The sequence below is a fragment of the Abramis brama genome (assembly GCF_963993115.1).
Source record: "Abramis brama genome assembly, chromosome: 13".
Classification (NCBI taxonomy): domain Eukaryota; kingdom Metazoa; phylum Chordata; class Actinopteri; order Cypriniformes; family Leuciscidae; genus Abramis; species Abramis brama.
This window is the reverse complement of record NC_139975.1, coordinates 20,428,071-20,440,972: the sequence shown is the minus strand read 5'-3', so window position 1 is coordinate 20,440,972 and position 12,902 is coordinate 20,428,071. Positions and strand designations below refer to the sequence as shown.

Sequence of the window (12,902 nt, the reverse complement as noted above, 5' to 3'; positions counted from 1 at the left end):
TAGATTTATCTTCCACACATTCTTTCTCCTCCTCAAAATCCCATCCTTTAAGACATTTATTTCTCCTTCCTTCCTGCCTTTCATTCCTTCATTCCTTCCTTCCTTCCTGCCTTTCATTCCATCCTTCCTTCCTTCCTTTCTTTCTTTCTTTCTTTCTTTCTTTCTTTCTTTCTTTATTACTTATTTTACGCTTTCTTCCTTCCTTTCTTTCTTTCTTTCTTTCTTACTTATTTTACGCTTTCTTTCTTCCTTTGTTTTTTTCCTTCATTACTTTCCTTTCTTTCTTTCTTTCTTTCTTTCTTTCTTTCTTTCTTTCTTTCTTTCTTTCTTTCTTTCTTTCTTTCTTTCCTTTTTTTCCTTTCCACCAATACATCTGTCTCTTTCTATCCATATCTCCATCCATCAGTGGCTAAATTTTGCTATGCCGTGTGCTTCTTTCCCAATCTCACCTTTGCGTATCTCTCTCATACCGTGTGCGCTGACCCATAACTCTAGGCAATCTCAGCTCCTTTTTAAGTAGATTACAATAGAGTCAACCCACATTACTTTAGCCAGATAGCTTAATAGTTTGTGAAACCCCACTTTATTCTAGTTAGTGTGCTGAGAATCGACTGGCCTTTGGCATGAAAGAAGGACCCTACTCAGTGCTGCTCAATGAGGAAGATCAATGGTCACCATAGATTTTACTGTTCTGGTGTTTCATAAGTATTTGGCTGCTTAAAATGGCAGCTCCATTTAAAAGGCAATCATTGCTAAGTGACTTTTCTCTCAGCTCAATATTGCGTGACAATCGATGCATAGCAGGCTGTTAATGTGGCATCTCAAGGACCCCAGACATTGAAAATTACATTAATTAAAGCAACATTTGATTTGAGTTACAATGGTTGAAGCGTCCCAGTGCATGCTGGGTTTTCACACTCCTTTGATCAAGGCCATTTCTTTTTCCCTCATCACAAATCATCTGAAGTGTCACCTGTGCTAGGTCAGCTGCCTAATACTATATAGCCTTGTGATGAAGGAAACTGGCTCCTTCCAAAAGGCTGTGTTTCCAGGGTAACCATAAGCGGAGGCTGTGACACGCTAACAGAAGTGTTAACTGTTGGAGATTAAACTCCGAGACACCAGCAATGGTTTCTGATGACACAGTGTGGGGTCACAGCATGGATTTTGTTTTACAGCGAGGTAAGAGACGATGCCCACGGCAGTGCTGAGAATTTTAGACCGCATGTTTTATTTACACACAACTCCTGATGACTCGGAAATGTCAGGTCACATCTCCAGGGTGCGTAATTATGGACTGGTGCGGCTAAAGAAGAATAGTGCTTAGTGTTTTTATTTTTATTTTGTGTTTGTATATCTCAGTATCTGGCTATCCCAGAGAGAGCTTCCTTAAAACATTCACATCAATCCATGCTCTTCTTTTTAAAACTTTTGTGACGAGATTGTTTTCCGCTTTTGTCTTTTAGGATGACACTTTATCCCCTAACTGCATACATTAAACACCCACATACATGCCACATTTCACTCCAAAAAACCTGTGGTATATTTATCAAATCACTTCTGTCTCTATCTATAAAACATCTTTTAAACAAGTATACTTCCACACCTCTGTTTTCTCCCACACTATGTTCTTTTTCTAAAGTCTTTGGTTCTCTCTCTCTCTCTCTCTCTCTCTCTCACACACACACACACACACACACACGCGCGCGCGCGCATACACACACACACAAACGCATGCACGTATTCACACACACAGTCTCATACCTCGACCTAAAGAGCCGTCCTAATCTGATCTGTAGACTCCAGTCTGTCCTAACCACATTCTTCATGAGAGCATTGCTCTCTATCCAGACAAATCAAATCAACTACTGTAAATGAACAGTCGGAGAGTGTATGTGCTCTTTACAAATATCCCCTCCTGAATGGATGAGTTCAGATAAATTCATTTGCTACCAACAGCATCTATCAGTGGAGACTACCGAAGATAATTTAATTGCTCTCTGAGAGTTTGAACTGATTTGAGGTGTGAATAGTAATGCTTTTCATATACTTCACCCCCTCAGGCAGGCATTGAGTGCATTGGTGGCAGATATATATGTGTGTGTGAGCACTGATGCATGTCTGCCTGTAGTGTCACGGCCAAAAGTTTGAAAACCTAGATACATATTAACATAAAGGATCATTCTGATTTGCATTTCATGTTCATTTGTGGCAGTCAGTTTTGATTGTCTGGATTATGTCTGCCGTTTTCATGTTAATATGCTTTGTGTGCTGTCTCAGAGCTGGTGCAAACAATGCCAAAATTATGTTTTTTTTCTAATCATCTACTAATTTTGGTTCAGTGGAGATTCAAAGTTTAGCAAATAAACAGTTGAACAAAAAGTTGATTGTCAAGATCAATTTATGAAAACTTACAAAAATAAAAAAAGATGGTAACAAACTGCATAACTAGAAAACAATTTAAAAGCCAAAAGTATTTTTTTTTTTATCACAAAATAGTTCTTTACAAATATATTCAATAATTATTCAATAGTAATTCAATTTATTTTAGTTCTATTTGATTCCATTAAATTTGATTTAGTTAAGTTTAGTCAACTTTAAAGCAAACCTAAAGCCTAGAAACCATTTCTAGCTTGTTTTCCAAATTTTGGGTCACAATCATTGACACATCAATGCTCTTATGACTGGCATGATGGATTTCTGCCTTTCTCAATCAATCTTCCTTCTCTCTCTGGCTCTTGCAGATGGCTGTCCTAACCGATGTAATGGAAATGGACAGTGTCTGCTGGGTCAAAACAGCTGGCACTGCGAGTGCAAAACTGGATGGAGAGGCACGGGCTGCAGTGTCGCCATGGAGACTTCATGTGCAGACAACAAAGACAATGAAGGAGGTGAGAGATCTTTTGTTTACTCTCTGGGAACTTTGTGTCAAAGACTGCATGTTATTGGAACAGTCACATGTGCACAGGAACAGCTGCTGTGTGTATTTTACATAATTCCAAAGATATTTACAGATTTCACAGACATTTATCCTGTTTGCCATTGTTCCTGCAAACAGGTAGTCTAAACCCAACCTTACACCATTAATTGAGCAAGAAGTTGCTGTCAGACAGAGTTTATTAGCACCACCATGTTTACACTTTTTCAAGGAAGTCATCCTATGAATGATCTTGCTTATAGTTGTCTCAACAAATTAAGCTGCCATAGGGTAAATTTTTTTTTAAACATCAAACAGATTAAACCCCACAGCTTTAGTGTATTTCATTTCTCTGATGGAATGAGAGTGACTGTTTAGTACACTGAGGTTTTGGAGGTAAATGTGCAATTCTAACCAGACTTGGCAACTTTATGTCTGTCTGTATGTATATATCTGTTCACAATTCTTATAAATTTCATAGGAATAAGCTAGCCTTTGAATTATGATGACTGTGCTCAGAAAATAAATAGAATTGGACTGTTGGCTTTCATCTGAAACAAGGAATTACAAAAAGGACGTCAGATGTTCTGCAGTAAGTAATTTAAATCAAAGCCTGAAGGTGAGGGAAAGAAGAAAGCACTTTTCAAACTCTTTGGTAAACGAATACTGGGACTGAGGTAAAATTCTAATCCCACATCTTAGTGTTCAAAACGAACGAGAACAGTTTGATGAAACGGCCTCTTGTTCAACAGATGAAGAATGTTTCTTTTTCTTTCTTTTTTTTCAACAGAGAAGGAGATGAAGAGAGAAATCTTTTGCAGCCTTAGGCAGCTCTGATTGATTGTGCACCATTGTAATATGACATTACTCATCACACCACTGCTTTGTTTCTTTTAGATGGTCTGACTGATTGTATGGATCCAGACTGCTGTATCCAAAGTCCCTGCCAAAACAGTCCACTTTGTAGAGGGTCTAGGGATCCCTTACAGGTCATCCAGCAGGGCCAGCACCCTGAGCAAAAAGTCCGCTCCTTCTATGACCGTGTCAAGATGCTAGTGGGCCGGGACAGCACACATATAATCCCTGCAGACAATCCCTTTAACGCAAGGTAACTTGCTCTACTGCGCACAACAACTTCCCACCTGCTTAGTTGGGAAGTGGGTAATTGTCATGTCTCCTGCATTGTATGATTGGAGAAAAATTAAATATCCACTGAAGTACACACAATTTGTTGAGAGAACATTGAATGCTGAGATAGTTATTGTCAGTTTATTTCGTAACCCTGAGCTGTTTTTGAGGAACTGTATTGATTGGTGCTACAGCATCTTCCTGTCTATCTTCTACTGGATATTTCATAGAAAGACTGACAGATTAGTTGACTAATGAGAAATTTATGATAATTTTTTTTTTAATTTTTTTTTTATGCTATCTCTTTGGATATATTGGTTATAGATGTCATCTTGTTTGTTCTGTGTTCTCCAGTCTGGCATCACTGATCAGAGGTCAGGTAGTGACTACAGATGGAACCCCGCTGGTGGGAGTTAATGTGTCATTTGTCAAGTACCCCCAGTACGGCTACACCCTCACACGCCAGGATGGAACGTAAGTTCAATGTAGTACTTGTACGGACCAGAGTTGTATGCCATTCAGAATGGAATTGATAATACCACTTAAATAATTCCAGTTCAATTCCTGAATTCAAATTGAGGTAGCAAAGTGGATGGATAATCGCAATTTGAATTTTAATGTAAGAAATTCATGTAACTGATTTTTAACTAGAAAAGGATGGACGGCAACAAACTTCCCTTTCCCTTCTGAAACACTTTGATTATTTCTGCCGCCAAGCCTTATTTTGTGACTTACTTGTTTACATAAGCTTCTAGTGATTTAGAGAGCTATATTCTAAATGAACAAATCTTTATTAGATTCATTTAGAGCAGAGCAAACTCAGTCTTTCCATTGAAATGACTGCAATATATTAAAACAATGAATTATCCCTCCCAGCGAAATGGCATCTTTTAATGGTTAAAGCATTCAGAATGTAATAGCGCTATCAATAACCGAGAATAACACAAGTACTTTTTTTACACTCTGTTTGCCTTTCCCCCTTGCTTTCTTTTTGTGTCATTAGATTTGACCTCATTGCCAATGGTGGAGCCTCTTTTACCCTACGCTTCGAGCGAGCTCCATTTCTGAGTCAAGAACGCACGGTCTGGCTCCCTTGGAACATTTTCTATGCCATGGACACTCTGATGTTGAAGACAGAGGAGAACACCATCCCAAGCTGTGACCTCAGTGGATTTGTGAGACCTGATCCTGTTGTAGTGGCCTCCCCCCTTTCCTCTTTCTTCAGTTCCAGGCCAGGAGAGAGGTCCATCATTCCAGAGACACAGGTGTGATGAGATCCTTGGTTCCTTGAGACCTCCATTATTGTAATTAGCAGATTAATGCATTTTGCACTGATGGGATTCTTCAGTTAGACTTTACCCTTCAATTTTGCTCATTTTAGTGTCCCAAATATTGTTCATTGTTCACTTTATTCATGCACCCTGAGCACTCTCTCTTAAATTAGCTGACAGGTTGTTAACCTGACAAAACTCACAGGTCATCCCTCATCAACCTCTTTCACTCTAATTATACTCTTTCTGTTTTTTGGCATTTCCCTGTCCTTTCATCTTTCTTAGTCTTTCTTCTGCCCTCTGACCTTCTTAATAATTTTCCTTTTTTGTTTGAAAATACCCTTTTCCTATGACATGAAAGTCATTCCTCCATCTGTCCACCAGGTTCTGCATGAGCAGCTAGAGATTCCTGGCACCAGTCTGAAGCTCTGTCACCTCAGTTCCCGGACCTCAGGTTACCGCTCCTTGCTCAAGATCACCATGACTCAAGCCGTGGTGCCCCTCAGCCTAGTCAAAGTCCATCTGATGGTTGCTGTGGAGGGCCACCTCTTCCAAAAGTGGTTCCACGCCTCACCTAACCTCGCTTACACCTTTATATGGGACAAGACTGATGCATACGGTCAGCGTGTCTATGGCCTCTCTGATGCAGTGGGTAAGCACACACTATCGATTGTGACTGAATGCATGGCTTAGTTATTAGCACACATGCTCCGACACAATTTCCCCATAAATGTCATCATCCCATTAGTCGTTGTTCTTAAAAAATACAATTTGTGTAAATTTGACCTCCAAACAAACATTTTATTCAAATATCTATTTCGGTGAACATTAATTTATTGTTTGACCTGTATGAGCACATGTTCATGTTTTTGACGATTCGGTATCGGTTCAGTTAATAGACCATAACCGATTATAATGTACTGACACTTTTCTGACGTCATTTGTCGCGTTCGTGCTTTGTCGCGGTAGCATACTATGGCAGAGGGAGGCGAGACGCGAGTGCAAGTAATTAAAAATGCTCGAACTACTTTAAAAGCCTACATCTGAGCATATTTCGGCTTTTATGAACAACCTGGTAAGCACGACCTGGAGAAGACACATGCTGTATGTCACGCACAAATAAAATATGCAGGGGTTAATACCACTAACTTGAGAAATCACATCAGCCGTTTTCACCCCGAGCTGTTAACGCCTGGCAGAGCTACTGTCTCATGTATGTCGTGGATGAATGGCAGCTATCACTTTTAGTATTTACTTTTGTGTGTTCTAAATGCTCCTGTTGTCTTCTGTGCCCAGACTTGTGTTTTGTTTGATGTTTGATACATTCAAGAAGCGTGTTTTCTTTGAGCAGGTAAAATTGAAGGTTCAGTTCATATATATGACTGCTTGTATTCATTGACAGAATTGTATACATGTGAAGTAAAATGAAAAATTGAGGATGCAGTACATCGTGATATCGAATTGAACTGAATCAATGACATGATAATCGTAATCGCTATCTCACCGAACCGTGAGAACAGTGTAGGTTCACACCCCTACTAGTTATAGCACGAAATATACATGAATGAACATCAGAAGGTATGTAGAAAGAAACAGTACAACTTACTGAAATCTGTCTTGTCTCATGTAATCACTTAATCAGTGTTTCATATGCAGAATGACATCAATAAAACCGCTTGTATGTATAACAATCTGTCACGTAACTACTTTTATCTCAGGAAAGCCATTCAGTGTTCATAGCTGAATATGTAGCCTTTGGTGCAGTTTAATTGCTTATACAGCTTCGGTTTTGAGTGTTGATTAGTAAATAAATTTGATTAATTATTTGATTATTAAATAAAATGTATTTTGGGTTTTGGTTTTAGGCTAAATAAAAAACTTTAATTTAGGTTTTGGTAAAAAAAAAATATTTTTGGTGCATCACTACTGTTAATACAAATTGTTTGGTGGATGACTTTCAGTTCATAACAATTACAGAGAAGGAATGTAACCGTAAAATGTAAGTTATGCGCTGGTAAATGCATAAAACACATCACTCAAGTGCATTAAACGGCACAAATGCTGTCAGCACTTGACGTGGAACCCGGCCCACATTAAACTCTGCTCTTATAGTTAATGGTAAGTGCTCTCATGCTTTGGAGAACTTGAGTCGTGCTTTTTTCCCACCGCACCATTTTTCAAATTCGTCTTGTCATGTTTTTCACTACTGTAAATTACGTTACTGATAGATGGTCTCCGCGTAATCTAGTGTAACTAATCCATTATAAAATTGCCATCCTCCAGATTGGCTTGTGACACTGCGAAATTCACCTGCCAAATATAAAATTTACCCACTTTTGCCAATTGACGGTTGTTGATTTGGGACCCTGGCCGGCTGTGTTGAACGTTCAGCATCCTGGACACACATCAGTTAAACAGGAATGGTTAATCGGTCACTCTATTGACTGAACACAGTGAGAGTTAACACATCAGACAGGATGTGTGCTCATCCGTGTGAACGTAGGACCCAAGGATCATTCAGCCTGACCGTCCCTGTCAGAAAAACACACAGGTTCAGAGAGCAGTCGCAGTGAGCCGAGGGAAACGCTGAGAACAGCACTCTGTCTAGGGTGACCTCCTTATAACACCCACTAATCTCTCTTTGTCTTTCCCTTGCTTTCCAAGCCTGTCTACCTTCCAGCTCTCGATCTCTTAGTCTTTTTTATTATATTTTGGGGTTCTTATACCCACAGTCCCTCTCGCGTCTATGCAGCTATAAATTCTCACCTGCCTCGTTGGTATATATCCATATGTATTTATGCTAATGGATTCATGGAGTTGTGATCCACTTTTCATGAACTGGAAGGAAAGTTTTTGTGGAAGCACAGATCTTGTAATGACCCTGTGGCAGCAGCACAGATCACACAGTCCTGTTTGAAAAGTGAAATCTGAAGTCATGTCCAGCCACAGGGTGTCTGAACAAATCATGTTCACACTTTACCAAGGTGCTTTGTGGTTGTGAAAGCACCCAAGCTGCAGTGATTTGTGAAGGCTTGCCCAGAACCTGATATGTCCTACTTCTGCCCAGCAGTCGGCAAAGCTGGAAAGAGAAATGTGATGATTGTTGCAGGGTCACTTATTGCTTTTGGTTGCCTCATATGTGTCTCTAAGTGCTGAATTTTTATTTTTTTTTATTGTTAATTTAGCATTTGGTTTTCGAATAAATATTTATATTCTTCCTCACTATTTCCTTGCTAGATTCCCCATCCAATCTGCTTCCATTGTATGTAAATTAATCATCTTTAATATTGGCCTGTCATGTAGTTAATTAATTATATGCTGTTTTGATACATTTCTCTCTCTATCTCTCTCTCTCTCTCTCTCTCTCTCTCCCTCCCTCAGTCTCTGTGGGGTATGAATATGAATCATGTCTTAGCCTGGTGCTGTGGGAGAAGAGAACGGCTATGCTTCAGGGCTATGAGCTGGAACCTTCCAATCTGGGCGGCTGGTCTCTGGACAAACACCACATACTCAACCTGCGCAGTGGTATGAGCCTTCTGTTCTAATTTGGGGGCAAATGCATCTGTTATTCATTTATTCATTTATTCATTCATTCATTCAATCATTCATTATTTTTTTTTATTTTTTAGCACATTTTAGTTAATTGTTTCATGTTCGTCAAATGATGCATTATTTTTTTTATATATATATATATATAATATATAATATAATTATAATATATAATATGTATTATAATATGTATTATAGCTGTTTCTTGAGCACCAAATCAGCATATTAGAATGATTTCTAAAGGATCATGTGACACTGAAGACTGGAGTAATAGACCTTAGTCAAGTTTGACACTATATTGAACTTAACGCAGATGAAAACGAGTCTGTGAAGGACGGGTGTAGAGTCTGTATAAAGGTTTTATGTAATTTTTGCCTACTAAAAGATTTAGTTTTTTGGAAAGATGTTTTGTCAGCTGAAAATCGGTATGTTGTTTAACAAAAGTGCAATCTATTTAACGCACTCTATTCTATCCCTCAGAGCCTTGATTTCAATTGTAATAATACATTGACTATTTTTACTATATTTTTTATCAAATAGATGCAGCTTTGGTGAACATAAGATACTTTTTTCAAAAATATTTCAAAGATTTGATAATTTTGTGAACTCTGTTGTGTAATAAGTAATTATACTCATTTCAAATTAGAGTCTTGATTGTCACTGGTTAAACTGTAAAATAACGTTTTCCAGACCAGTCTCAGACCAGCTGAGTCTGAGATTTGGAGTGAGGGGAGGGCCATACCTCTGTGACACACTGAAAATCTGATGCAATGTAATCCTTGGCTGCTTTTAGTGGAATAGCCTCCTCTTTTGATCAATAATTTAATGTAATCCCCTGAAAATGTGGTTGTAATGTTCATAAATGGCTCAGGTAAACCACTTTTACTAAAATGGCACTTTCTTTTTTCCATTTAAATAGTTATTGTTTCTTTATTTGTCTGACACCAGGCATCCTTCATAAGGGCAGCGGTGAGAACATCTTTGTGTCCCAGCAGCCACCCATCATCACAAGCATCATGGGTAATGGGCGTCGGCGAAGCATCTCATGCCCGAGCTGTAATGGCCTGGCTGATGGAAATAAGCTGCTGGCACCTGTAGCCCTAGCAGCAGGCATTGATGGCAGCCTTTATGTCGGAGACTTGAATTTCGTTCGCAGAGTTTATCCCAACCTCAATACCACGCGCATACTGGAGCTCAGGTATTGAAAAAGGGCCAGAGGAGACTTTTATTTTACTCATAATTTATAAAAATAAAAATAAATTACTCTTAAATTAAATATACAATATATTTTTACCATCTCATCGTATTAGCACCATAATTGTGATTCTTGTTCTTTTCTTCATTTACAGAAATAAGGATTTTCGACATAGGTGAGCCTCTAACTTTTAAGTTTGTCTCTCACATTTGACTCTTCGGTTGGATTATTCACTCAATATAATGATAGAGCAACACATTATAGCTAATTACATAATTGCAGGACTGACTCCGTAATTACCTAATTTTTCATAGTAACAACCCGACTCATAAGTACTTCCTGGCTGTGGACCCAATCTCCGGGGCTCTGTTCATCTCTGACACAAATTCACGGCGAATCTACAAGGTGCGATCACTCACAGGGGGGAGACTTTTGGCCGACAATGCCGATGTGGTGGCGGGCACAGGAGAGCAGTGCCTTCCTTTCGATGAGAGATGCGGGGACGGGGGAAAAGCTGTAGAAGCCACTCTCATGAGCCCCAAAGGTGAGGTGGAAACATTGAAGAATACCATAGCAAAAGTTAAATCAGTTGTTTTAGTTTTAAATCTTATTGCATGGGTTATCCCCTTCACATCAGTTGAAATCATGCTAACATCTTCACACTTGTCTGAGGTGAAGAAATGTTTCTGCAGGCTGTCTTTACATCTGTTTCCTTTGTAGCAGTGACACCTAACAAGGATAAAAAGAGCCTTATCCTCCAGCTGCTTCCACAATCACAGAGAACGTTCAACCTTAAGCTATTAATTAATTTCTGAATGTGCTATGGGGAGTGCGAGTCTCTGGCTTCGATTATTGGAGTCTCTTGGTATTCTCTCTCTCTCTGTCTGTCTTTCAAAGATAATTTTACTTAATGTGCTGGCTCTTTTAACTCTCAGATGTTACAGTTCAGAGCTGTGAGTGAGCATATTTCTGTATTATACAGAGTTTGTGTTTGGGTAGATCAAATAGAAAGAAAAATCACAGTAAGTTTTCTTGAATATTTCATTTTCTCCTAGATCAGTGGTTCAGTGGTACTGGTTTGGGCATGGAACCCTAATTTTTCCATTGTCATTAAGCCATGACCCTATTTTTTTGTAATTTGACCTAATTCCTAAATATATATATTTCCAAACATTCCTTTTGCCATTAATTTTGTTAATCCAGTGAGATTTTTGTATGCACAAGGAGTCTGACAACAGCCGGTGTGATCCACATCAGATCTGATCATCATCGAATCTGTCTGGGATTACATGAAGAAACTGAAAAAACTGAGACAGACTAAATCCAGAAGAACTGTGGCAACGTCTCCAAGACGCTTGAAGAAACCTTCCTGCAAAGCTACCTGAAAAACTATGTTCAAGTGTACCTGGACAAAAGCTGTTTTAACAGCAAAGGGTGGTCACACTAAATATTGATTTGATTAAATTACATTTTTACACAAGTGGCTAAAATTTTCACAGTACTGTAGCTTTGCAGGAAGGTTTCTGTATTACTCGGTCAGTTGTCTCATTTGTGTTTAGTTTTTCTGCTTAAAGAGGAGTAACATCTGAGACAGAGATGATAAGTAAACTGAGAACTTGATTAATTCTCCTGAGCTATGAAAGAGCAACATCTGAACAATTACATTTTCCTCTAGAGATTCTCATTAGCTTGTTGTATATAAACTGAAATTAATTTTAAAGGGTTTATACTAGTTAATATTATGTACACCAATGATTATAAATAAAATAAAAATGTATTTAAAAACATTTTTAAAAAACATTAAATCTCCATTTATAAATTTGTATGAATATAATTTCTACATGCATGCAATGGGTGAAGTTCAACATAAACTGGAATTAAAGCACAACATATTCAACCAAAACAAATATATAGCAATGAAAAAAGAAAGATAAAGGTGCAATGATAAGTTAGAGCAGGTTTTCAAAGAGAAATCCAGGTTTGGTGTAAGGAAAAAATAGCCAGTCTGACACCAAACTGTCAAGGATGTCACATTTTCTGTATGTGACGTTGATTTTGAGCAGCTGGAGTGAGAGAGAGAAAGTAGAGAGGTGACAGACTACACAGGCCTCATTACCGATTCCCAGATGACTTCACAGTGAAAAGACTCAGTCAAGTGCACTCAGTCTCTCCCCTCATGCTATTTGTCTCCCTGTCTTTTTGTTCAAAGTCCCTCTGCACCATACACCTACACAGGTCCATTTTATGAACATCTTCTTGTCAGCACTTCGAGATATTCTCGTCTGCTCTGCCTTCTGTGTCTGATAAGGGGAATTGATGAGTTGACACAGGAGTGACACTTGATGGACGTGTATTATTTGCTAGCTTATATAGGACAGGGACTTGGTAGGGAAAGACAAATTGAGAAGAGCCTGAAGATAAACTTAGAACAGGTTGAAACCAGATCAAAGATTCACTTGGTCTGATCATTAAGAACCACAGAAGACAAAAATAAACAAGTCTAACAGGCAAAGGGTTACTGTGTCTTTGTCACCCCTGAACTTCCTAGCTGACTCTTTACCTGTTTGTTTCTCTTTTCAGGTATTGCTGTAGATAAGAACGGGCTTATGTACTTTGTGGATGCCACCATGATTAGGAAAGTCGATCAAAACGGCATCATCTCTACTCTACTGGGTGCAAACGACCTCACTGCTGTGCGCCCACTGAGCTGCGACTCCAGCATGGATGTCAGTCAGGTCAGCATGTCGACAGCCCATGTTATTAATTATTTGCAGTCAGAGACAGGAACTTGGATGGTTCATTTGATCACAAAATCTACTTCTTTAAATCTTAAATCTTCAAA

General features: G+C 38.7%; 1 protein-coding gene across 1 annotated transcript in view; it reads left to right on the top strand.

Annotated features, from left to right (window-relative positions):
* tenm2a (teneurin transmembrane protein 2a) overlaps window positions 1–12,902 on the top strand; it is a 297,220-nt gene that overhangs the window by 274,016 nt on the left and 10,302 nt on the right. The window contains exons 16-25 of the mRNA XM_084133288.1: window positions 2,745–2,891; window positions 3,815–4,025; window positions 4,400–4,519; window positions 5,049–5,310; window positions 5,701–5,968; window positions 8,698–8,841; window positions 9,814–10,063; window positions 10,215–10,235; window positions 10,375–10,604; window positions 12,641–12,795. Coding sequence (XP_083989414.1) covers window positions 2,745–2,891; window positions 3,815–4,025; window positions 4,400–4,519; window positions 5,049–5,310; window positions 5,701–5,968; window positions 8,698–8,841; window positions 9,814–10,063; window positions 10,215–10,235; window positions 10,375–10,604; window positions 12,641–12,795 — 1,808 coding nt within the window. The remainder of the gene's footprint in view (window positions 1–2,744; window positions 2,892–3,814; window positions 4,026–4,399; window positions 4,520–5,048; window positions 5,311–5,700; window positions 5,969–8,697; window positions 8,842–9,813; window positions 10,064–10,214; window positions 10,236–10,374; window positions 10,605–12,640; window positions 12,796–12,902) is intronic.